This window comes from Saimiri boliviensis, chromosome 16 (genome assembly GCF_048565385.1).
Source record: "Saimiri boliviensis isolate mSaiBol1 chromosome 16, mSaiBol1.pri, whole genome shotgun sequence".
NCBI lineage: Eukaryota > Metazoa > Chordata > Mammalia > Primates > Cebidae > Saimiri > Saimiri boliviensis.
Genome location: NC_133464.1, coordinates 67,763,210 through 67,791,064, shown reverse-complemented (window position 1 = coordinate 67,791,064; position 27,855 = coordinate 67,763,210). Strand labels below are relative to the sequence as shown.

At 36.5% G+C, this 27,855-nt stretch overlaps 1 protein-coding gene across 4 annotated transcripts in view; it reads right to left on the bottom strand.

The window, feature by feature from the left end:
* VWA8 (von Willebrand factor A domain containing 8) overlaps positions 1–27,855 on the bottom strand; it is a 372,198-nt gene that overhangs the window by 244,793 nt on the left and 99,550 nt on the right. For all 4 annotated transcript variants that reach the window (XM_003934387.4, XM_074387788.1, XM_074387787.1 and 1 more), the window contains 2 exons: positions 3,786–3,946; positions 1,560–1,673 (listed from right to left, as the gene is read on the bottom strand). In XM_003934387.4, coding sequence (XP_003934436.2) covers positions 1,560–1,673; positions 3,786–3,946 — 275 coding nt within the window. The remainder of the gene's footprint in view (positions 1–1,559; positions 1,674–3,785; positions 3,947–27,855) is intronic.

The following is a 27,855-nucleotide window of genomic DNA, read 5'->3' as shown; positions in this document are numbered from 1 at the left end:
GAAGATTTACTAAACAAATGGAGAGCAAAAAATAAATAAATAAATAAATAAAAAGCAAGAGTTGCAATTCTCGCCTCTGATAAAATACACTTTAAAGCAACAAAGGTCAAAAGAGGCAAAGAAGGACATTACATAATGGTAAAAGAATCAACGCAACAAGAAGAGCTAATGATCCTAAATATATACGCACCCAATATAGGAGCACCCAGATACATAAGGCAAGTTCTTTTTTTTTTTCTTTTTTTTATTGCATTTTAGGTTTGGGGGTACATGTGAAGAACATGCAAGATTGTTGCATAGGTACACGCATGGCAGTGTGGTTTGCTGCCTTCCGTCCCCTCATCTGTATCTGTCATTTCTCCCCATGCTATCTCTTCCCACCTCCCCACCCCCCATCCCTCCCCCATTTCCCCCCAACGGACCCCAGTGTGTAGTGCTCCCCTCCCTGTGTCCATGTGTTCTCATTGTTCAACACCCGATAAGGCAAGTTCTTAATGCCTTTAAAGAGACTTAGACTCCCACACAATAATAGGGGGAGACTTTAACATCACATTGTCAGTATTAGACAGATCAACAAGACAGTAAATTAGCAAGGATATCCAGGACTTAAACTCAGACCTGGAACAAGTAAACTTAATAAACATTTATAGAACCCTCCATCCCAAATCCACAAAACATACATTCTTATCAATACCACATCATACCTACTCTAAAAGTGACTACATAATTGGAAGTAAATCACTCCTCAGTAATTGCATAGCATTTCACAGGTTTAAATGAAATACTGGTTGGCTGCATGTTTGTTATTTTCCTCCCTTATTCCTTTCTGTCTCCATTGTTAAGCACAATTATTGGCATAAAAGGGGTTTTCAATACCCATTTTTAGACTGCATTCTAGCCTGGGCAATAAAGCAAGACTCCCATTCTCTCTCCCTCTTTCTCTTCCTCTTTCTTTCTCTCTTTTATTCTTTTTTTTCTTGCTTTCTCTCTTTTTCTTTTTTTCTCTCTTCCCCTCACCCCCCCAAAAAGAATACCTAGAAATAACAAAGCTAGGAGTTAACTTTCATTTGTTGCCTTCAATTTAGAAAAAAAAAAAAAAGAATAATATGATGGACTTTTAGAACTCAGGGGCAAAGAAGCTTGGTAGGGGGGATGAGGGACAAAAAGCTATATATTGGATACACTGCTTGGGTGATAGGTATACTAAAATCTCAGAAATCACCACTAAAGAATTTATCCATGTAACCACAAACCAACTGTGCCCCAAAAACTATTGAAATAAAAAAACAAGTCACTGTCCTATTAACAACAAAAAAGCCAATAAAACAGTTGATTAGGGTTAAAAAAAAAAAAAAAAAAGTAAGGCTGAGAGTACAGGGTGCACCTCCGAGAGCAACTTCAAGTTTTGAGAAATGCCAAACTAGTGTCCTATCCAGGATACCAAATTATTAAACTGTTCAAAGTTGTCTTGGCATTACTCTAGGTTCGGAAAAATAATAAACAGTATTATTTTTAACTTAACAATAAGTTAACAATAAGAGTAATGGACCCCAAATTACCTCTTCTGTAGCTGTTCATCAGACATTTGCAGCTCCTCTTTTAAACGCATATACCTGTCTTCTCTCAGCAGCCTAGAACCATCATAGAGGCTTAGCTCTCGATCATGGATTAATCTAACAGATAAGAAAAAAGTCCAAAAATAAATTAATCCGTTTTGAATGCTGAAGTTTTCAGAGGCAGAATCAGTTACTCAACAGTCTATTACTGCTGGCAATTGAGTCTAACAATTTTGTTAGATAGACCTTCCAAAATTTCAAATTGACTAGTGCTGTTATACTTGGAAAAACTGTTGGTTTCTCTTTTGGAGGGCAGTAGTCATAAATACTTGATAGGGATATGAAAGAGGGGGAAGAGGGAAAAAAAGAAAGGAAGAGGAGGGAGAGGAAAAGAAACAGCTGAATGAGTGTCTCAGGATAACCACAAGGTATATATTCATAAACAAGGCAGGTGGCATTCTTTTGAGTCTAAAGTAACTCTGTAAGTGTTGGCATCAAAATATTTCTATCTTTGGAATTACAAGATTTAAAAATATCAAAAATCTTCATAATGAAATAACTACATTGCTTTTCATATGGCAATGGTGACCTAACCATCCACATCACAGAGAGCATAGTCTTCCAGATGTTGCAATGGCTGAAGAGCGCTGTTCTATATCTCACACCAACCCCTAAGTCTCCTGGTGCCCACAAAAGAGTAAGCCTACATAGTCTCCATTCTATAAGTATTGAAGGGAGGAGAGGCTGTATAATGCATAGGGTAGGAGAGAGGGCAGTGGAACCAATCAGACTTGAGTTCAACTCCCCCTGTGCACCTTATTAGCTGAATGACTGGGGAGAGGGCGAATGACTCTATCTCTCTAAACTTTCATCTTCTGTAACATTAAGTCAGTAAATCAAAACTTCACAATATGAATGAAAATTAAATGGCTAATGGAAAATGGATGCTTAATACAGTTGTTCTCAATCTTGAATGTACATTAGAATCTTCTGGGAAGAGTTTAAAAGTGCCAATGTTCAGACCTTGCCAAGACAAATTACATCAGAAAATTCTGATGGTGAAGCCCAGGCATCAATATTTTTTAAATTCCCTTCTTGCAAGGTGATTCCAAGGTTGAGAACCTGAGAAGCACTGGGTTAACACAATGTCAAGCACAGGGTAGGTACTGAATTAATGGTAGTAGCTGCTTCTATTATCACTTCCTGCAAACATGCAAGAGATAGATAATAAAACGGGACTATTACCGTGTCTGTGTTGTCTGTTTGTGAGAAAAAATATTGTAAATCTATGGAACGTTTATGGTGAATCACCGAAAATGTGTGACTATTTTCAAACGCTCTAAAATCTAATCAGAATTAACAATGTATTTAGAATCTTTAATTACATTCAGAATCTGCATCACTTCAAGAAAAAAAGGAAACTTTTGAGTGGTTAGTGGAGGAAATGGCTTATTCTACTTATTTAACCTTTCCTAATGAGTCAGAGTTAAAAATCAAACGTCTACAAGTTTAGAGAGCCAAAATAAATAAAAAATATATTAATCTCCTAAAATGACACAGGATGGGAATATTTTCTATAACAATTACACATGATGAGTCTTCTCTCAACATTAAATTCTAGAGAAGTTTTAGGAATGTGTGGAAATTTTTCCCACCAAAATATAAGAAAACAGTAGTTATAAAAATGTTCCAATTTACAACAAAGTAAGCTTTTATAGTCTATATAAAATATAATTTAAAAGCTATTATATATCTTATACACAAAACTATTTTTCTTTCTCTCTCAGGAAAAAAGATTCCAACAAGACCAACCAATAATTAAGATCTATGATTCCAAAGGAGTTTGTAAATAGTGAAGCTGTGACTGACAAATTGTAGAAACTTCAGCAGTGTGATATGCTGCACATATACACCTGTATACATAAAGTCTTTCAAACTTACTACTGAAGAGCTTTCTTTTTGCAGCAGCTACACACAGAATTTTGCTATGGCAGTGGCTTTTCCCAAAATGTTCACTATTTGGAGTTTTACTGCATTGTGTTTATAACAATAAAAAAAGTACCATTCTACTTGGTATAGAATCATGACTTTTCAGATCTATATAACCCAGTTTAAAAAACAAAAAAGAATGAGACAGTTTCATCTTTAATATGTAAGTCAGAGTGGTGTGTGTGTGTGTGTGTGTGTGTGTGTGTGTGTGTTTGGGAAATTTTTGTGACTCATACACACCTTTGCAATACAGCGAGTGTGCCTGCGTTTACCCGGTGAATGCCATCCAACAAGACCAGCTTGCCTTCCAGAGCAGCATTCACAAGGGGTGAGGACCGCCAGGCAGTGTCTCCATTTGGAAGGGTATATCTCTGCTGTAGCAGATCACGCGCGGTCATATCCTAAAACAAATCCCCACAACCCACCAAAGAACATGAGGAATTAATTTTTAAGATATGCAGGGTTGCTTACATGGCTTTATAGAGTCACCTCTCTCTGAACTTAACATTCTGTATAACAACTGAGAAGTCATCTTCTCCAATCCCCAAAAACAAATATCTTCAGAAAGCTGTTTTTGGTCATTTTAAGATTTTTTTTCTATTATTACATAATATAGTAAGAGTGAGAGGTTATTTTTTCCTTCTTCATATATAGCATTTTCTTCCTCTTCTAAAATGTTTGTTTACATAATGGCAGTAATTTCTACCTGAATAACAGAATTTAACTCAATCAGCTTTATTCTTGAATTTTTGTATGCCAACTCTTATGGTGACCTAACCATCCACGTGTTGATTGAATTTTTAAATGAGAGATCATGCAAACTCAACATGGAGAGATGTTTATCAATAATGTGCATTTTCTTGGAGTTGATGAGTTTTCCTGAAAAGCTATGCTAGGACCATCACAGTGACTCATTTTATTTAAAGAGGCTTGATAATGGAGAAAACTGAGGAGGATAGTCATCAGATGAGGTACAGGAATTGGGAAACAATAGCATAGCACTTACAAGCAATTTTCAAAGCACACACACAATGTGCTAACAATAAAATAGTGTAACAGACTTAAGCAAACTATTAATAGTTGTGGCATATAACAGTTTATGTATTGTAAAAAAATTTTTATTTTTTTCTTTTTTTTTTTTTTTTTTTTTTTTTTTTGAGACGGAGTTTCACTCTTGTTACCCAGGCTGGAGTGCAATGGCGCGATCTCGGCTCACCGCAACCTCCGCCTCCTGGGTTCAGGCAATTCTCCTGCCTCAGCCTCCTGAGTAGCTGGGATTATAGGCACGCGCCACCATGCCCAGCTAATTTTTTGTATTTTTAGTAGAGACGGGGTTTCACCATGTTGACCAGGTTGGTCTCGATCTCTCGACCTTGTGATCCACCCGCCTCGGCCTCCCAAAGTGCTGGGATTACAGGCTTGAGCCACCGCGCCCGGCTTCTTTCTTTTTTTCAAAAAAAAAAAAAAAAAAAAAAAAAAAAAAGATACTATGAGACTCTCTCAGGGTGGTGCTCTTCCTTAAAAGAAAACAAAAAAAAATCTGGAGCTATATAATATGAACAATTTTTTCTTACATGTGCTAATATGGATAGTTTCTTTTCTATCACCTTCAGATACATTTTTTGCACTTATAGCAAACAAAAGTTAAACACATTTACAGTCATTTTTATCCAAATATTTAAAGTCTTTTGTAAATTTTTGGCTACACACTCCCAACTTTCAGCAAATAGAAAACTAATGAATTTGCTTTATATTCATAATGGCAGTGAATCTGTATTGAAACTGAGATTAAAATTTAAGTCTTAATTATTTCAACATTCTCACTAACAAGAAAGTACTGACTAAATGGCTATGATTAAAAGTTTAAAAAACAACAGATGCTGGCAAGGTTCTGTAGAAAAAGGAATACTTTTACACTGTTGGTGGGAGTGTAAATTAGTTCAACCATTGCGGAAGACAGTGTGGCAATTCCCAAAAGACCTAGAGGTAGAAATACCATTCAACCAGCAATCCCATTACTGGGTATGCACCCAAAGGGATATAAACTGTTGTATTATAAAGATACATGAATACACACGTTCATTGCAGCACTATTCACAAGAGCAAAGACATGGAATCAACGTAAATGCCCATCAATGGTAGACTGGATTAAAAAAATGTGGTACATATACACCACAGAATACTATGTAGCCATAAAAAGGAACTAGATCTTGTCCTTTGCAGGGACATGAATGGAGTTGAGGCCATTGTCCTCAGCAACTAACCAAGGAACAGAAAGCCAAATACCATGTGTTCTCACTTAGGAGGAAGTTGATTGATGAGAGCACATGCACACTTGGTGGGGAATAACAAACAGTGGAGCCTGTCAGAGGGTGAAAGGTAGGAGGAGGGAGAGTATCAGGAAGAACAGCTAATGGATGGCGGGCCTAATACCTGGGTGACGGGATGTTCTGTGCCACAAACCACCATGGCACGCGTATACCTATGTAACAAACCTATGCCTCCTGCACATGTACTTCTGAACTTAAAATAAAAATTGGAAATTAATAAAAAAGTACTGACTTAGGAAGTATGAATAGGCTCATTTTGAATCATAAAGACCCTTGAAAAACAGTAACATTCAAACTCAGCAAGTTCCTATAACCTTGAAAGGCTAGTTTTTGACACATTATCAAAATTTGTCCTTTTTAAATATCTTTAATTCTTCAACTATGAATTCTAAATTCTATGCAAACTATATGAGCAATATCACTCTCTTGCTGCCAAATGACAGTTACAACAACCAAAACTAAATTCATCACCATCATCTGTGTTTACTGAGACAGTCACGACATTCCTCATCTTTTCCTGGACTCAAGCAATAGATTCGTCCCCACTCATGCTTATGCTACAGAACAAACACCAAAGGGATCACTGTCAAGAAAAATAGGCCAAAGTCAAAATAAGTATTTGTGGGTCATTTTTATAGTCAAACTATGAAAAGAAATCAAATGTTATATATGCATATACATGCACATATAAATATATACACACACAGAATTTTTTAAGTTAATGTAAAAACAGATGAATTTAAAGAAAACTCTTGGTATGAATTATTCCAGAAAAATATTTGCTATAGAGTCACATCACACTTTTCCATTACCCTGGAAAAGTAAAACACAGTTTAGGGCAGCAGTTCAAAGTTAAAGATACATTATCAGAAGCAGCAGAGAAACTTTTGAAACATATATAAACTTAAGCTCCACCACCCTGAAGATTCTGATTCAGCAGGGTCAACAATAAAACATGTAATGTTTTAATAAAAACATCTGTTTTCTATTAAACATTACATAGATGATTCTGATATGCCTTCCAGGTGGGAAGCACTGCCTTAAAAGTCATTAAATTAATATTTATACCCTTCTTTGTTCTAATATGATGGAGATTTCACAAAGATATACAAAACACACAACAAAATAGCATATATAAAAAGTGTAAAAATGAGGGAAAGAAGGAAAGAATAGGCTCTGTCTCTTTTAAGCATTCCTGTTGGAATTCAGAGAGGAGATGGAAGGATTAAGGCATTCAACTAGTATCATATTTTCAAAGAAACTGATGGATGTTAATTTTGAAAATCACAGCTTCAGACTGAAAACAGCCCAATTAAGGTTAGGAGTCTTTTGCTTGGGCCCAGAAAAAGATGAAGAATGTTGTCACTTTAGCAGACCTAAGAGGCTCAGTCTCTTAAAGAGCTGAGGCTAAAAACTGGTAACATTTTTTAAAAATTTAAATAGAAACAATTCCTCATTCTCATACCAACATATCTGAATCACCATTCTGTGCATGATATAAAAAAGCACTATTTTATTTAGTCATGATTTCAAAGTATTTTTATATCTTATTAATTCATAGAATGTGTATAGTACTTGCCTTCTTCCAGTAAGTAAACATTTACTAAGAGAGATGATGAGAAAGACAACTAGCACACAGGGCTCTTCTTTTCCAATCTAGCAGTTGGAGACTCCCTTACATTCACTAAAGTAAAATTATTATTTGTTGCTCCACAATACACAGCAGTAAATCAAAATAGCTCAGTGCTATAAATGCCAACCAAAGCTACAGACCAGAAATGTTCTTTCTTTCTTCAGTCTTCAGAAGGGTAGAACATGGGAAACACTTGACATTACTTAGACGACTAGTTCGATTCAGTTTTATCACCTAAACTCTGTATGCCATCATATTAGAAAGAGTCATTCTCCATTTCTAATAAACACACACACAAGTGTGTGTACAGACAGAGACAGAGTGAGAGACAGAAGAGAGAGAGAGAGAGATTGAGAGAGAGAGAGAGAGAAAGAGAGAGAGAGAGAGCGCTATTTAAAAAATATTTTGTAGAGACAAGGTCTCCCTTTGTTGCCCAGGCTGGTCTGGAACTCCTGGCCTCCTGCAATCCTTACACTTTAGCCTCCCAAAGTGGCAAGATTACAAGCGTGAGCCATTGACAATTTCTATTACACCTTTGCATCAAAATAAAAACCTTCCTAAGAAAAAGAAAAACATTCCTTTAATATAAGCTATTGGTTTTCATAATTAAGAAATTCTATTGAAAGACAAACATTTCAGCCTTCCTTAAATATTTCCCCAATATTAGTTATTATCAGAACTTATTTTCAATTGTGTGAAAGTACAAGGAAACCAAAGTAAAACTAAACTTGCAGAGAACAACTGAATTAATCTAATTAATAAAATTTTTCAGCATAGGCTGAATGGGGAAGTGATATGCACTAATTTCAGGTAATAAGCTAATGTTTAAAACAAAGTAACATCATTTTCAAGGGTTTCTGCCTATAGAAAATTTGGTTTGTAATACCACAAAATTATTGTTTTAATATCTTTAACAGACACTATACAAGTTGTGAAAAATATATAACATATCCTCATTCTTCCCATCTAATGCACATTCCTATTAGCAAATGGAAATGCAAATTTCTTTTTAAAAGTGTGCTTATACCATATGGGCGTTTTGGAAACACCCTAACTAAAATTTAAAAAATTGAAGGTCCTTATTTTTGCATATATTTTTCTCATGCTGAAGCTCTTGAACTTAAGAGAATAAAAATAGCACTAATGATATCATAGAACCTAATCCACTTCCTCTTTCTGCATTTCCTTAACATTTTAAAAATAACAGGACATGAAGTTTAATTCCTTTAGGTCTACCATTGTCTAACCTTGAAAACCTCACTTTCATTCAGATCCCTGGAAAATATCCATGTGTCTCTTACATGTCAATTGGAATTATGTTCTTTTGACCTGCAACTGAGAAACTCTACTAAAAATTAAAATCTCCTAAGTATAACTCATAAAATACATGAAAGAATATAAATTTGAACCTTCAAGCAATTATATGCTTTAAATGTTTTCAGCACCTTTAAATGATATAAGCTATTTTTTTTGAGACTTCCCATGAGAAATCCAGATATAAGTCAATAGCTCAATAAAAAACTTTTACAAAGCGGTTGTGTGTATAGTGTCTAGAATAAGATTAGAATTAGTTTTCCAAGGCATAATGTCATTCAGAAAAAAAACTGAAAATATAATAGTAAATTTTTATTGTTTAAAGAAATTTGAGCTCTCTCTTATTACTGATACTAAAGTAAAATTTTACATTACAATGCACATAAAACTTGTCTTGCAGGGAATTAAAATGATTGTAGCAAAAGTAGAATATCAAAGTACATACAAAGTATGACTTCAACCAGGTTTTAAAAATATACATCTCTACCACATATATAAACCCAAAAGAATTTAAGAAAGTATTTAAGTTGGCTTGCAAAAATATGTTTAATATAATGTATTATTAAATTAAACATAGTGGACAAGGAAAACTAAAAAAGGAAAGATGAAACTAAGAAAGGAAAAGATGATATATAAAATATATTGGAAAAATCTAAAATTTGAATCTAATCTAATATCCAACATAAAGAGTGACCTTAAAAAAAAAGTTACAGGTGTTTCTGTGTTAGTTTACTGAGAATAATGGTTTTCAGCTTCATCCATGTCCCTTCAAAGGACATGAACTCATCCTTTTTTATGGCTGCATAACATTCCATGGTGTATATGTGCCACATTTTCTTGATCCAGTTTATCATTGATGGGCATTTGGGTTGGTTCCAAGTCTTTGCTATTGTGAATAGTGCTGCAATAAATATACATGTGCATGTGTCTTTACAGTAGAATGATTAATAATCATTTGGGGGTATATACTCAGTAATGGGACTGCTAAGTTAAATGGTATTTCTGGTTCTAGATCCTTGAGGAATCACCACACTGTCTTCCACAATGGATGAATTAATTTACACTCCCACCAACAGTATGAAAACGTTCTTATTTCTCCACATCCTCTCCAGCAACTGTTGTTTCCTGACCTTTTAATGATCACCATTCTAACTGGCATGAGATGGTATCTCATTGTGGTTTTGATTTGTATTCTCTAATGACCAGTGATGATGAGGTTTTTTTCATATTAGCTGCGTAAGTGTCTTTTCATTATTATTATACTTTAAGTTCTGGGGTACATTTGCAGAACGTGCAGGTTTGTTACATAGGTATACGCATACCATGGTGGTTTGCTGCATCTGTCACCCTGTCATCTACATTAGGTATTTCTCCTAATGCTATCCCTCCCCATCCCCCAACCCCTTGCTATCCCTCCCCCTCCCTGTGTCCATGTGTTCTCATTGTTTAACTCCCACTAATGAGTGAGAAATGCAGTGTTTGGTTTTCTGTTCTTGTATCAGTTTGTTAAGCATGATGGTTTCCAGATTTATTCCATGTCCCTGCAAGGACACAAACTCATCCTTTTTATGGCTGCAAAGTATTCCATGGTGTGTATGTGCCACATTTTCTTGATCTGGTCTATCATTGATGGGCATTTGGGTTGGTTTCAAGTCTTTGCTATTGGGAACAGTGCCACAATAAACATATGTATGCATGTGTCTTTATAACAGAATGATTTTAATCCTTTGGGTATATACCCAGTAATGGGATTGCTAGGTCAAATGGTATTTCTATTTCTAGGTCCTTCAGGAATTGCCGCACTGTCTTCCACAATGGTTGAAGTAACTTACATTTCCACCATCAATGTAAAAGTGTTCCTATTTCTCCACATCCTCTCCAGCAGGTTTTCACCTCATTTTTTAATGATCGCCTTTCTAACTGGTGTGAGATGGTATCTAAATGTGGTTTTGGTTTGCATTTCTCTAATGAGCACAGATGATGAGGTTTTTTTTTTTTTTCATGTGTGTAGCCTGCATAAATGTCTTCTTTTGAGAAGTGTCTGTTTATATCCTTCGCCCACTTATTGATGAGGATGTTTGTTTTTTTCTTGTAAATTTGTTTAAGTTCTTTGTAAATTCTGGATATCAGCCCTTTGTCAGATGAGTAGATTGTAAAAGTTTTTTCCATTCTGTTGACGGCCAATACATTCTAATGATAGTTTCTTTCGCCATGCAGAAGCTCTTTAGTTTAATTAGATCCCATTTTTCTATTTTGGCTTTTGTTATTGCTTTTGGTGTGTTAGTTGTGAAGTCCTTGCCCATGCCTATGTCCTGAATGGTATTGCCTACGTTTCCTTCTAGGGTTTTTATGGTGTTAGGTCTTATATTTAAATCTTTAATCCATCTGGAGTTAATTTTTGTATAAGGTGTAAGGAAGGGATATTTCAGCTTTCTGCATATGGCTAGCCAGTTTTCCCAATACCATTTATTAAACAGGAAATCCTTTCCCCATTGCTTGTTTTTCTCAGGTTTGTCAAAGACCAGATGGTTGTAGATGGGTGGTGTTGCCTCCGAGACCTCTGTTCTGTTCCATGTTCCATTGGTCTATATCTCTGTTCTGGTACTAGTACCATGCTATTGGTACTAGTACTGTAGCCTTGTAGCATAGTTTGAAGTCAGATAGCATGATGCCTCCAGCCTTGTTTTTTGTTTTTGCTTAGGATTGTCTTAGCTATGCAGGCTCTTTTTTGATTCCATATGAAGTTTAAGGTGGTTTTTTCCAATTCTGTGAAGAAAGTCAATGGTAGCTTGATGAGGCGAGCACTGAATCTATAAATTACTTTGAGCAGTATGGCCATTTTCATGATATTGATTCTTCCTAACCATGAGCATGGAATGTTTTTCCATCTGTTTGTGTCCTCTCTTATTTCGTTGAGCAGTGGTTTGTAGTTCTCCTTGAAGAGATCCTTTATATCCTTTGTTAATTGTATTCCTAGGTATTTTATTCTCTTTGTAGCAATTGTGAAAGGGAGTTCACTCATAATTTGACTCTCTGTTTGTCTATTACTGGTGTATAGGAAACCTGTGATTTTTTTCACATTGATTTTCTATCCTGAGACTTTGCTGAAGTTGCTTATCAGCTTCAGGAGATTTGAGGCTGAGATGATGGGGTCTTCTAATTATACAATCACATCCTCTGCAAATAGAGATAATTTGACTTCCTCTTTTCCTAAATTAATACCCTCTATTTCTTTTTCTTGCCTGATTGCCCTGGCCAGAACTTACTGATGGGGATGTTCTGGCCAGGGCAATGTACTATGTTGAATAGGAGTGGTGAGAGAGGGCATCCTTGTCTTGTGCCAGTTTTCAAAGGGAATGCTTCCAGTTTTTGCCCATTCAGTATGATATTGGTTGTGGATTTGTCATAAATAGCTCTTATTATTCTGAAACACATTCCATCAATACCTAGTTTATTGAGAGTTTTTAGCATAAAGGGTGGTTGAATTTTGTCAAAGGCCTTCTCTGCATCTATTGAGATAATCGTGGTTTTTGTCTTTGGTTCTGTTTACATGACAGATTATATCCCACAGAAATACAAACTACCATCAGAGAATACTACAAACACCTCTATGCAAATAAATCAGTAAATCTGGAAGAAATGGATAAGCTCCTGGACACTGACACCCTCCCAAGACTAAACCAGGAAGAAGTTGAATCCCTGAATAGAACAATAACAAAGACTGAAATTGAGGCAGCAATTAATATCCTACCAACCAAAAAAACTCCAGGACCAGACGGGTTCACAGCTAAATTCTACCAGAGGTACAAAGATGGGCTGGTACCATTCCTTCTGAAACTATTTCAAACAATAAAAAAAGAGAGAATCCTCCCTAACTCATTTTATGAGACCAACATCATTCTGATACCAAAACCTGGCAGAGACACAACTAAAAAAAAAAATTTCAGGCCCATATCCTTGATGAAAATCGATACAAAAATCCTCAATAAAATACTGGCAAACTGAATCCAACAGGACATCAAAAAGCTTATCCATCACTATCAAGTTGGCTTCATCCCTGGGATGCAAGGCTGGTTCAACATATGAAAAGGTTTTCTTTTCAGAGGTTGTCTGTTCATAGCCTTCACCCAGTTTTGGATGAGGTTTTTTTCTTGTAAATTTGTTTAAGTTCCTTATAGATTCTGGATATTAGACCTTTGTCAGATGGATAGATTGCAAAAATTTTCTCCCGTTCTATAGGTTGTCTGTTGACTCTGATGATAGTTACTTTTGCTGGGCGGAAGCTCTGTAGTTTAATTAGATCCCATTTTTCTATTTTGGCTTTTGTTGCCATTGCTTTTGGGGTTATAGTGATGAAGTCTTTGCCTATGCCTATGTCCTGAATGGTATTGCCTAAGTTTTCTTCTAGGGTTTTTATGGTTTTGGGTCTTACATTTAAGTCTTTAATCCATCTTGAGTTAATTTTTGTATAAAGTATAAGAAAGGGGTCCAGTTTCAGTTTTCTGCATATGGCTAGCCAGTTTTCCTAACACCATTTATTAAACAGGGAATCCTTTCCCCATTGCTTGTTTTTGTCAGGTTTGTTGAAGATCAGATGGCTGTAGATGTGTGGTGTTACATCTAAGGCCTTTATTCTGTTCCATTGGTCTATATCTCTGTTTTGGTACCAGTACTGTGTTGTTTTGGTTACTGTAACCTTGTAGTATAGTTTGAAGTCAGGTAGTGTGATGCTGCCAGCTTTGTTCTTTTTGTTTAGAATTGTCTTGGCTATGTGGGCTCTTTATTTGTTCCATATGAAATTTAAAGCAGTTTTTTCTAATTCTGTGAAGAAAGTCAATGGTAGTTTGATGGGTATAGCATTGAATCTATAAATTACTTTGGGCAATATGGCCATTTTCATAATACTGATTCTTCCTAACCATGAGCATGGAATGTTTTTTCATTTGTTTGTGTCCTCTCTTATTTCCTCAGGCAGTGGTTTGTAGTTCTCCTTGAAGAGGTTCTTCACATCCCTTGTAAGTTGTATTCCTGGGTATTTTATTCTCTTTGTAGTAATTGTGAATGGGAGTTCACTCACGATTTCACTCTCTGTTTGTCTATTATTGGTGTATAGAAATGCTTGTGGGTTTTGTTCATTGATTTTTTTTATCCCAAACACTGCATGTTCTCACTCATAAGTGGGAGTTGAATAATGACAACACATGGACACAGGGAGGGGAACACCACACACTGGAGCCTGTCTGAGGTTGGGAATCTAGGGAAGAGATAGCACTAGGAGAGATTCCTAATGTAGGAGATGGGTTGATGGGTGCAGCAAACCACCATGGCATGTGTATACCTATGTAACAAACCTGCATGTTCTGCACATGTATCCCAGAACTTAAAGTATTAAAAAAATTTTAAAAGTTACAGGTAGTAGCTCATGCTTGTAATTCTAGCACTTTGGGAGGCTAAGTTGGACTGATCTCTTGAGTTCAGGAGTTTGAGACCAGCCTGGGCAACACTGCAAAACCCATCTCTATAAAAACTAAAAAAAATTTGCCAGGCGTGGTGGTGTACACCTGTAGTCCCAGCTACTCTGGGGGAAGCTGAGACACAAGGATCACTTGAGGCTTGGAGGTGGAGGCTGCAGAGAGTCAAGATTGCACCACTGTACTCCAGCCTGGGTGACAAAGTGAGACCCTGTCTCAAAAAAAAAAAAAAAAAATTTACATAAGTCATAATGATCACAACATCAACACTAAATGAGAAGCAGCGCTACAATTCTTGATAATAAAATTAAGAAAAATTTGTCTCATAGTTCAACTCATCCTATAAAGAACAACATGTTAAAGAGTTAAAAATAGAAGTAATAATAATTATTGCAGCTAATACTTATGGAAAGTCTAACAGGTGCCAATTACTTTGCATATGTTAACTCATGTAATCCTTATAACCTGAAGAGCTATGTACAATTATATTCTTCATTTTACAGAGAAGAAAATGGAGGTATGAAGAGGTTTAACAGTTTACCCAATCAAGGACACACAGCTAGCAGGCAGAGGAGCCTGACTGTCCTCAAGTATATTAATACAACAAACACAGCAACAAATATCACTAAAAGAAATTCAACAGGAAAGAGCTGGACTGGATTATTCAACCCATGAATAGATTGTAGAGTTAATATAGGAATGTACTAACACATCTCTCAGGCTAGCTTCACAAATTAACTTCTGATAAGTTTCAATCATCTTCTTTAAGAAAAGTAAAAATGTGTGACTATGATGCTAACCACTCCCCAGACAGACCCCAAATACAGCTAGTCTTCACTGGTGTTTTAAAATATCTTTCAATACACATAAAAAAGATTGAAATAAAAATGCTTTAGTTAACAGTAAGTACATCTCTAAGTAGATATGATTCTTCATTCTCATTTCTGAATTAAAAATATAAACAGTGGACATTTAATATTTATTCAATAGGTATAAATAACTATTAATAATAATTTTGTTTTCCAAAGGAAACTAGCTGAAAATCTGTAGGCATTCCAGGTCTACCTCAAATAAGTTTTACTTAAGCAAAACTTATTCTACCAAGAAAATAATGGGATTTATGTTAATAAAAGAATACAGCAAGAATAAGCCATCAACTTTGCAATACAGTATTAATTATGCCCACACCCATTACTGGCAGTAGAATACTACACAAATATTGTATAAACATACAATTGTTAATAATTTTTAGGTCCTGAAATAGAAATGAAGCCATTATTTACATAACCTAAGCATGCTAAGTGAACAGAACACAGGCATGCTGCCAGCATTCCTCAGTGTCATTTATGTTTGATCTCAAAAAGGCCTCTTGTTTTACATATACTGTAAAATTATTTGTAAACACTTCCATCCTTCTCCCTCAAGTTCCTCTTTTAAATAACTATTTTTAACCTGTAGTACATAAAATCAACTACTTTTTATGTGCAGGATGAGATGCTAACATTACAAGCCTACTATAATTGATTTCAGTTACTCTGCTATCAATGGGGAAAAGTTGATTTTGAAGTTGTATGCATGGTAAGCACTGGGATCTATTTTAAGATGATCTGCTCTAAAGATTTATACTATGAACATAGAATAAAATTCTGAGTGAAGACAACCAGAAGTCAAACCCATTTTGTTACTAACAACTGATTCAACTAAGGGACATCTTAATAAAGATGCAAAATGAAATATAAATGTAAGGTCAGAATAGGTGCAGATAATACAGTTATGAAATCAATGAAGATACACAACCAAATACCCTCATATTATCCTTCCTATACTACAATGGCTATAAAACTGAAACATCATTTCTTAAAGTCGATGCAGCTAGAGTTCTACTTGTGAACGAGGTTCCACCAAGCATTTTCATGTACAAGAGACTGGGAAGATGGCAGCAAACAATGAGAGTAAGAGAGCAGCCAGCACAAAGAGAACTGCTCTTCCAGGGCATCAGGAGCTTAATTCCTCCTGGCACTACCATTCCTTACTGGGTAAAATGTAAATTGCATTCCCTGTTTCTCCTAGAAATTTTGTGAATTAGCTAATACTCTGTAAATAATATCTTTTCATTTTAGAGACTGGATACTACTGTTCACCAGAAAGCCAGGACTTAAGGATGATGATATTTAAAAAGTAAATCAACTTATTAAAGATTGTAAAGAAAATGTTGACAGACAACTAAGTATATTAAGAAAGATAAGAAGAGTTTCACAAGAAATGCAAGAAGCAGAGAAGCAATAGAGTAAAACCCCAGCATACACAAACTAAAGAATCATATTTTATTCAAATAGTACAATAAACTTTGTTGCATTTTATCATAAATGTTAGACTCCCTTAGAAAAACAGGTGTGAAAGTAGCAATAAATTCTAGTTTAAGTATGTGCAATAAGCTAAACACCTAAATCAAGAAGTTAGAAAAACTTCAACAATTTAACATCGCACTTAGAGGAACTGGAAAAACAAGAATAACGTAACTCCAAGCTAGCAGAAGAAAAGAAATAACTAAAATCAGAGCAGAACTGAATAAAACTGAGACTGAAAAATCCATACATCAGATCAACTAACCCATAATTTAGTTATCTAAAAGGATAAACAAGATAGACTACCAGCGAAATTAACAAAAAAAGAGAGGCCGGGCGCGGTGGCTCAAGCCTGTAATCCCAGCACTTTGGGAGGCCGAGGCGGGTGGATCACGAGGTTGAGAGATCGAGACCATCCTGGTCAACATGGTGAAACCCCGTCTCTACTAAAAATACAAAAATTTAGCTGGGCATGGTGGCGCGTGCCTGTAATCCCAGCTACTCAGGAGGCTGAGGCAGGAGAATTGCTTGAACCTGGAAGGCAGAGGTTGCAGTGAGCCGAGACTGCGCCATTGCACTCCAGCCTGGGTAACAAGAGCGAAACTCTGTCTCAAAAAAAAAAAGGTAACATTACAACCAATCCTACAGAAATAGAGAAGATCATCAATGACTATTACAAACACCTCTATGTACACAATTAGAAAATATAGAGGAAATGGATAAATTCCTGGATACACACAACCTCCCAAGACTGAACTTGGAAGAAATTGAAACCCAAAACAGACCAATATTAAGTTCTGAAATTGAATCAGTAATTAAAAAACAAAACACTTACCAACAAAACACAACCCTGGACCAGATGGATTTATAGCTGAATTCTACCAGGTTTAAAAAAAAAATAAAAAATAAAAAAAAAAAGCTGGTACCAATCCAACTGAAACTATTCAAAACAACTGAGGAATAAGGATCCCTCTCTAACTCATTCTACAAAGCTAGCATCATTCTGATATCAAAATCTGGCAAAGACACAACAAAGGAAGGCCAATACCTTTGATAAACATGGACACAAACATTGTCAACAAAATATTAGCAAAGCAAACCCAGTAGCACATAAAAGTTAAATCACCACAATCAAGTAGGCTTTATTCCCTTGACACAGAGTGGGTTCAACATATGCAAATCAATAAAAACGATCACCGCATAAACAGAATTAAAAGCAAAAGCCATCTGATCAACTCAGTAGACACAGAAAAAGTGTTTGATAAAATCCAACACCTGTTTATGATAAAAATCCTCAACAACCTAGGCACTGAAGGAACATACCTCAAAATATTATAATAAGAGCCGTCTATGACAAACTCACAGGCAACCTCACACTGAATGGGCCAAAGCTGGAAACATTCCCCTTAACAACTGGAACAAGGCAAGGATGCCCATTCTGATAACTCCTATTTAATATAATACTAGAAGTCCTAGCCAAAGCAATCAGGCAAGAGAAAGAAAAGTCATCCAAATAGGAAGATAGGAAGTCAAGCTATTTCTCTTACCAGATGATATGATTCTATATCTAGAAAATCCTACAGACTTCCTTAAAAGGCTTCTAGAACAGATGTCATTAAAGTTTCAGGATATAAAACCAATGAACAAAAATCAGTAGCATTCCTATATACAAATAACACTCAACATTGAATGTATACACTAATAACATACAAGCTGAATGTTTCAGAAACACAACCCCATGTACAATAGCTGCAAAAAAAAAAAAAAAAGTTAAATACCTAGGAATACATGTAACCAAAGAGGTGAAAGATTGCTACAAGGAGAACTATAAAACACTGCTGAAAGAAATCATAGATGACACAAACTAGTGGAAAAACATTTTAAGCTCATGAATTAGAAGAATAAATATTGTTAAAATGGCCATACTGCCCAAAGCAATTTACAGATTCAGTGCTATTCCTATCAAACTATCAATGTCATTTACCACACAAGCAGAAAAAATTATTCTATAATTCATATGGAATCAAAAAAGGCCCAAATAGCCACAGCAATCCTACGTGAAAAGAACAAAGCCAGAGGCTTTACATTACACAACTTCATGAACAGACATTTCATGAACAGAACACACAAAAGACATACAAGTGGCCAAAAAACAAAAAAAAAAAATGCTTAACATCACTAATCATTACAGAAATGCAAATCAAAACTACAATAAGATAACATTTCACATCAGTTAGATACTATGAAAAAGTAAAAAACAACAAATGCTGGTGAGGTTGTGAAAAAAAGGAAATATTTATACTCTGTTGATGGGAATGTTGGTTCAGCCACTGTGGAAATCAGTTTGGAGACTTCTCAAAGAACTTACAACTATCATCATTAGACTCAGCAATCCTATTACTGGGTACACGCCCAAAGGAAAACAAACAGTTCCACCAAAAAGACACATGCACATGTATGTTTACTGCAATACTATTCACAACAGCAAAGACATGGAAGCAAACTAGGTGCACATCAATGGTGGAATGGATAAAGAAAATGCAATACACATATACCATTAAAAATATGCAGCCATAAAAAAGAATGAAATCACATCCTCTGCAACAACATGGACGGAGCTGGAGGATATATCATGAACAAACTATGTAGAAACAGAAAAACAAATACCATATGTTCTCACTCATAAGTGGGAGCTAGATATTGAGTACACACAGACATAAAGATGGGAACAATAGACAATGGGGACTACTGAGTGGGAGGGAAGAAGTGAGTGCTGAGGGCTGAAAAATATCTGTTGGGTACTATGCTACCTGGGTGATAAGACCATTCATACCCCAAACCACAGCAGAACACAATATACCCATGTAACAAACCTGCACATGTACCTCCTGAATCTAAAATAAAACTTGAAATTAAAAATAAAATAAATACCTGCAATATTTGCCTTATAATAAATTTTTTAGTTCTTTTTTTTTAAGAGACAGGTCTCCTTACGTCATCCAGGCTGACTATTCATAAGCGCAATCATAGTGTATCCCAGTGTTAAGCTCTTGGACTCAAGCGATCCATCCGCCCAAGTAGCTGGGAATACAGATGTGTGCCACTGTCTCCAGCTTATAATAAATTAGTTTTTAAAAACAAGTAACAAGATACAAAATCAAGGTTGATGTAACCGTGAATTACCTGTTTGGTATTCAATAAAGACACTGGAGCAGATACTGCATTTGACCACCCTCAACACCACTCAAATCCCTGTTTGTCAGCCAAATGAGAGGTAGCACATGTGAAAGTATGGGTATACCGTAAGGAAGGCTGGGATTCAATTCCACTTCTGTGACTTCCTTATTATGTGATCAATGAGTGAAATGAATAAAATATCTTTAGAATTAAATGAGATAATGCTTGGCACCTAGTGGGTATTTAATAAATGACAGCTGAATCTGAATGAAGTCAAGAAACAAACTACAAATATGTTAAAATTTAAATATAACAGTAAGTCTCAGTTCACAATTCAGGACAATAATGGAAGTGATATGACAATGGTGCATAAAATTAAATGACAGAAAATTCCTACCTTAGAATTTAAAGTAAATATTGAAGCAGGTAAAAAATAGCAAAGAAAAGCTGACAAAAGAGGTCATTTTAAAATAATCTAAAGTTTTCAGTTGAGGAGCAGTGGCTTATTCCTATAATCCCAACACTTTAGGAGGCTGAGCAGATGGATCACCTGAGGCCAGGACTTCAAGGCCAGCCTGGCCAACATGGTGAAACCCCATCTCTACTAAAAATACAAAAATTAGCCAGATGTGGTGGTGCACATTTGTAATCCCAGCTACTCAGGAGGCTGAGGCAGGAGAATATGCTTGAACCTGGGAGGTGAAGGTTGCAGTGAGCCGAGATCGCACCACCACACTCCAGCCTGGGTGATACAGCAAGACTCTGTCTCAAAAAAATTAATTAAATAAAACAATCTAAAATTTCCACAATTTACTTACTCATTTAAATATGTACTGAATATATATATGAAGAAAGAGAGAGAACCAGCCTACTGCTTGCAAGTCACTGTTCCAGGTGCTGAGGATTCAGTAGTGAAAAAAATAAACATGAATCTTACACTCCAATGGGAAGGAACAAAAATAGATAAAGGAAAGGAGACAGGAGAAGGAAGGAAGGAAGAAAAGGATATAAATAAGAAAATATCACATAGTAGTTGGTACCACCCAGAAAATATCAGGTAATATGATAGCAAATAACTCAGTGTATCAAAAATGCTTTCTCTACAGATATTCAAGCTGAGACTTGAATGTCAAGAGGCCATGTGAATATCAGGGGAAGAATCTTCTAGTCTGATGAAATAGCCTGTGAAAATGCCCTGTAGCAGAAAGAAGGCAGATGATTTAAGAGACTGAAAGTAGCCAATAAGACTGAAACATAATCAGCACAAGGTCCAGCAGGAAGGCAGAAGGCTGAAGAGGCAGGCATGGATTGGGTCACCTAACGCAGTGTGGTTCTCAACTTTGGCTGCTGGTTATAACTGAAAAATACTAAGGCTGAAGTTGAGGCAGCAATTAATAGCCTAACAACCAAAAAAAGTGCAGGTCCAGATGGGTTCACAGCCAAATTCTACCTGACATACAAAGAGGAGTTAGTACCATTCCTTCTGAAACTATTCAAAACAATCCAAAAAGAGGGAATCCTTCCCAAATCATTTTATGAGACCAACATCATCCTGACACCAAAACCCAGCAGAGACTCAAAAAGAAAAGAAAACTTCAGGCCAATATCCATGATGAACATAGATGCAAAAATCTTCAATAAAATACTGGCAAACCGAGTGCAACAGCACATCAAAAAGCTTATCCACCATGATCAAGTAGGATTCATCCTCGGGATGCAAGGCTCGTTCAACATACATAAATCTATAAATGTAATTCACCATATAAACAGAACCAAAGACAAAAACCAAATGATTATCTCAATTGATGCAGAGAAGGCCTTTGACAAAATTCAACAGCTCTTTATGCTAAAAAACACTCTAAAAACTAGGTATTGATGGAATGAATGTATCTCAAAATAATATAAGCTATTTACAACAAACGAACAGCTAATGTCATACTGAATGGGCAGAAACTGGAAGCATTCCCTTTGAAATCTGGCACTAGGCAAGGATGCCCTCTCTCACCACTCCTATTCAATATAGTATTGGAAGTTCTAGCCAGAGCAATCAAGTAAGAAAAAGAAATAAAAGGTATTCAATTAGGAAAGGAGGAAGTCAATTGTCTCTATTTGCAGATGACATGATTGCATATCTAGATGACCCCATCATCTCAGCCCCAAATCTCCTGAAACTGATAAGCATCTTCAGCAAAGTCTCAGGACATAAAATCAATGTGCAAAAATCACAAGCATTCCTATACACCAATAACAGACTTAAAGAGAGCCAAATCAAGAACGAACTGCCATTTGCAATTGCTACAGACAGAATAAAACACCCAGGAATGCAACTAACAAACAAAGAATGTAAAGGATCTTTTCAAGGAGAACTACAAACCACTGCTCAACGAAGTAAGAGAGGACACAAACAGATGGAAAAACATTCCATGCTCATGGTTAGGAAGAATCAATATCATGAAAATGGCCATATTGACCAAAGTAATTTACTGATTCAATGCTATCCCCACCGAGCTACCAATGACCTTCTTCACAGAACTGGAAAAAACCATCTTAAACTTCATATGGAACCAAAAGAGAGCCTGCATAGCGAAGTCAATTCTAAGCAAAAAGAACAAAGCTGGAGGCATCATGCTACCAGACTTCAAAATATACTATAAGCCTACAGTAATCAAAACAGCATGGTACTGGTACCAAAACAGAGATATAGACCAATGGAACAGAACAGAGGCCTCGGAGGCAACACCACACATCTACAACCATCTGATCTTTGACAAACCTCACAGAAACAAGCAATGGGGAAAGGATTCCCTGTTTAATAAATGGTGTTGGGAAAACTGGCTAGCCATGGGCAGAAAGCGGAAACTGGACCCCTTCCTGATACTTTGCACTAAAATTAACTCCAGATGGATTAAAGACTTAAACATAACACCTAGCACCATAAAAGCCCTTGAAGAAATCTAGGCAAAACGATTCAGGACATAGGCATAGGCAAGGACTTCATGACTAAAACACCAAAAGCATTGGCAACAAAAGCCAAAATAGACAAATGGGACCTAATCAAACTCCACAGCTTCTGCACAGCAAAACGAACATTCATTAGAGTGAATTGGCAACCAATAGAATGGGAAAAAATGTTTGCTGTCTACCCACCTAACAAAGGGCTGATATCCAGAATCTACAAAGAACTAAAACAGATTTACAAGAAAAAAACAAACAAGGCCATTCAAAAGTGGGTGAAGGATATGAACAGACACTTTACAAAAGAAGACATACATGAGGCCAACAAACATATGAAAAAATGCTCATCATCACTGGTCATTAGAGAAATGCAAATCAAAACTACATTGAGATACCATTTCATGCCAGTTAGAATGGCGATCATTAAAAAATCTGGAGACAACAGATGCTGGAGAGAATGTGGAGAAATAGGAACACTTTTACACTGTTGGTGGGAGTGTAAATTAATTCAACCATTGTGAAAGACAGTGTGGCGATTCCTCAAGGACCTACAAATAGAAATTCCATCTGACCCAGCAAATCCAAAGGATTATAAATTGTTCTATTATAAGAACACATGCAAATGAATGTTCATTGCAGCACTGTTTACAACAGCGAAGACTGGGAACAAACCAAACGCCCATCGATGACAGGTTGGACAGGGAAAATGTGGCACATGTACACCATGGAATACTATGCAGCCATAAAAAATGATGAGTTTGTGTCCTTTGTAGAGGCATGGATGAACCTGGAAACCATCATTCTCAGCAAACTGACACAAGAACAGAAAATCAAACACCACATGTTCTCACTCATAGGTGGGTGTTGAACAACGAGAACACATGGGCACAGGGAGGGAGCATCACACACTGGGGTCTGTTGGGGGGAAACAAGGGAAGGATAGTCGGGGGTGGGGAGTTGGGGAGAGATAGCATGGGGAGAAATGCCAGATATAGGTGATGGGATGGAAGGCAGCAAATCACACTGCCATGTGTGTACCTATGCAACAATTTCTTGCATGTTCTTCACATATACCCCAAAACCTATAATGCAATAAAATAACCCCACCAATTACTTTAGACTCTCTAGTGGTAAAGCCTAGACACTGCAAGTTTTTCCAAGATCCTTGAGGGATTCTAATGGGTAACCTGCTTAATGGTAGACTCATAAGCCAGGGTAAAGTGTTATAATTTTAAGTTTGATGGGAAGCCGTTGACAGATTCTAAGCAGGAAAATGAAAAGATCTGGATTACATTCTTAAAAGATCACTCTACAACTTTAGTGAACAGATTATGGAATGCAACATATTCTAACATATCTACAAATGTTTAAATGACAAAACTGATGTCTTCCTTAAAACTCCATAAAGTAGAACTCCATTTGCCAAATGCATTTTCCACCAAAGGCTCACTAAGGGGCCCAAGGATGGTGGGTTAGAATTTTTGGAAATGTCCGTGGTTACAGTAGATCCTGCAGAAAGCAAATGATGCAATATTGACGATTGGCTATGAGGGGTGAAGGTTATGGGGAGAAGGCTAAGAAATGTGCCATGTTCCCAGTACTTCACAACTCTCTTGATTGACAACATATCCCTTTTGGCACCTTCCTCACAAAACTAAAGCTGCCTTTTCTGAATTGCTACTCCATGGGAGACACTGTGCAGCAGAAAGCCAAACATTTGTTCACTATGGAAAACAGAAAAGAGTCCAATGGATTCAGGGAAAGTTACTAAGAAGAAATGTAGAGTCTCTTACCTGAAGCAACATAGAAATAAGGCTTGCTAAGATTAAAGAAATGTGCTGGTTGAACTCTCAGGGTGATACGGTTTGAACTCTCACCTCAAATTATAATCCCCATAATCCCCATGTGTCATGGGGAACCAGGTGGAGGTGACTGGATCACAGGATGGTTTCCCCCATGCTGTTCTTGTGAGAGTGGGTGAGTTCTCATGAAATGTGATGGTTTTATAAGCATCTGGTATTTCCTCTGCTTGTACTCACTCCCTCCTGTTGCCCTGTGAAGAAGATGCCTGCTTCTACTTTGCCTTGCTTCATGATTGTAAGTTTCCTGAGGCCTTCCCATCAAGGAAGATCTGTGAGTCAATTAAACCTTTTTCCTTTATTAATTACCTAGTCTCAGGCATTTCTTCATAGCTGTGTGAGAATAGACTAATACACATGGTAGCCAACCCTATGAGATGGTATAATGACTATCATTCCTCTCCTACAGAGATTGCCTGCCTGCAGCTACCTAAATCTGGAAGAGTTTAAGGGAGCTATTAGAAACAAACATGAAGCATCAGAGGAGCTGGACTGGCTAAGGCCCCTCTTTAAGTTGTTAACCTTTTAACAGCAGTCAACAGAGTGTAAAATCAGGATTTTAGCAGTTTCTACTAGGTCAAATCCCAAGATACATCAACTCCACATTCCTGGAGGCATGAGTTGTGCTCTGTTAAAGACTGCCTTTCTCTTCTCTGTTATTTTTGGCTCTATCTCTATGGTTCTGCAAAATGGCTTTCACTTCAAACAGCCTTGTTTCTAACTATGAGACTGGCTTGCAAATCAGCAATAAAGGTCTATGCATTCAGAAAGTGATGTGGATCCTGAATAACTGGGTTGTTGTTTTTTTTTTTTTTAAATAGTGGAAGAACACAAAACTAAGCATTTAGGAATCATAAAAGGCAAGTAGGTCGAAAAATTGAAAAGCATACATTTACTTTTCATTTCCAGGAAAAAAAAATATGTACACAAAATATATTCTACTTGCAAATATTTGTAAATTTTAATATCAAATCAAAGTTATACCCTTCATTATTTTCTTTTCCAGTATATTTCCCACAAGGACGGATCATAAGGATATGTAGATATATCTATAAGATATGTAACTTCATCACTAATGTCACTAATCTTTGGCAAATTCCACACATTTGCAGTGGTCTTCAATGACTTTAAAATCCCAAGGACCTTTAAAAGATTTCCCTAAAACTCCTAATCAAAATTACTGTAAAGTACATTTAAAACAGAAGTGCTGCTTAATGGAGATGATCAAGCACAACAATGTGTTGCTACCAACAGGATTATAACCTAATTATATAATGTCCTATGTCTGGAGTTATTCCATGCAGAGTTCCCAAATTTGAAGTTTCTTCCCTCTTCAACTTCATGGATCATCAAGAATAGTAAAAGAAATACCTTTCAGACTGGAGTTCCTTATTTGGTGAGATTCCTTGGTCATTTTACTTTTGTTTTCTTTCTTGGACTAATGGATTTGGCTTTTGCTGCAATGTTTATTTTTATATACATGCCCAAAGGGCTCCTAGTGTATTTTTATAAATCTAACAAATACCTCATAATTAAGTTTGTTAAAACAAAAGATGTTGTCTATTACTAAAAAAGTACACTCTTAATTAAATAAGGAGCCAAGTGCATACTTTAATATAGTTCCCTGTAGACCCAGGCACCAGGCCCAGCCCCCTAAACCCAGGGACAAGAACCCAGCTCATACCCATGTATCCTGGTTCCAGGACCCCCCCTGGTTTCAGGACCACCCCAGTGCTACGCTGGACTCTGAAGACTCAGCCTCGAGGCCTGCCACAGCACGATGTTAAGTCCCATCGACCCAAGTTCAGGCTGTTCTCCATGTACTCAGGGTTCAGAGCTACCCTCAGAGACTTAGTTGATAGGTCCACTTGCCTGCAAAGTCAGGCACCAGGCCAGTCCACCTAAGGACTCCAGAAGCAAGCCAAATGAAAGACCCCACCAGATGATTTGCCCAGAATGTCTGGATGGGGTGACTAGTAAAAAGCTTTTCCTATCGAGGCCAGTCTATAAAGACTGGATGTCCACTTCTTCAAATGCACAGACACCAATGCAAGCCCATGAGGATCACTAACAATCAGGGAACCAAAACCACCAGAAGAATAAAATAAAGCACCAGAAACTGACACTAAATAAACGGAGACCTATGAACTACTGGCAAAGTATTTAAGACCATCAAAATTGATGGTCTTAAAGAAACAGTGAGTTAAAGAGAACACACACTACAAATGGTATCAGGAAAACAATATATAAACAAAGTGAAAAGCTCAACAAAGAGATAGAAACCATAGTTACATATTTTTTGTGGTAAGAACATTTCAGGTCTACTGTCTTAGCAATTTTTAAGTATACAATATGGCATACTATAGTCATTATGCTGTACATTAGATCTTGAGAACTTACTCATTCAGCCTGACTTTGTACCCTTTAACAAACTTTCTCACTTTTCCCATTTCCCCAGTCCCTGACAACCATCACTCTACTCTCTGATTCTATGAGTTTGATTTTTTAGATTTCACATATAAGTGAGATAATATAGTATTTGCTTTTCAGTAGCTAGTTTATTTCACTTAGCATAATGTCCTCCAGATTTATTCACATTGTTACAAATGATAGTGATATGGTTTGGCTGTGTCCCCATTCAAATCTCAACTTGAATTGTGTCTCCCAGAATTCCTATGTGTTGTGAGAGAAACACAGGGGAAGTAATGTCAGAGGCTGGTCTTTCTTGTATTATTCTCATGATAGTAACTAAGTCTCATGAGATCTGATGGGTTTACCAGGGGTTTCCACTTTCACTTCTTCCTCATTTCCTCTTGCTGCAGTGATGTAAGAAGTGCTTTTGCCTCCCACCATTATTCTGAGGTCTCCCCAACCATGTGGAACTGTAAGTTCAATTAAATCTTTTTCTTCCCAGTCTTGGGTATGTCTTTATCAGTAGTGTGAAAATGGATTAATAGAGACAGGATTTTCTTCTGTTTAAAGGCTGAATAATATTTCATTCTGTATATACTACTTATTTTCTTAATTAATTTGTTGATGAACACATGTTAATTACCTATCTTGGCTATTATGAAAATGCCACAATGAACACAGGAGCATAGATATTGCTTCAAGATACTGACTTTATTTCCTCTGTATCTATCCCAGAAGTGGGACTGCTGCATCATTTAGTAGTTCTGTTTTTAATTTGTGAGGACCCTCCATACTATTTTCTATAATGTATGTA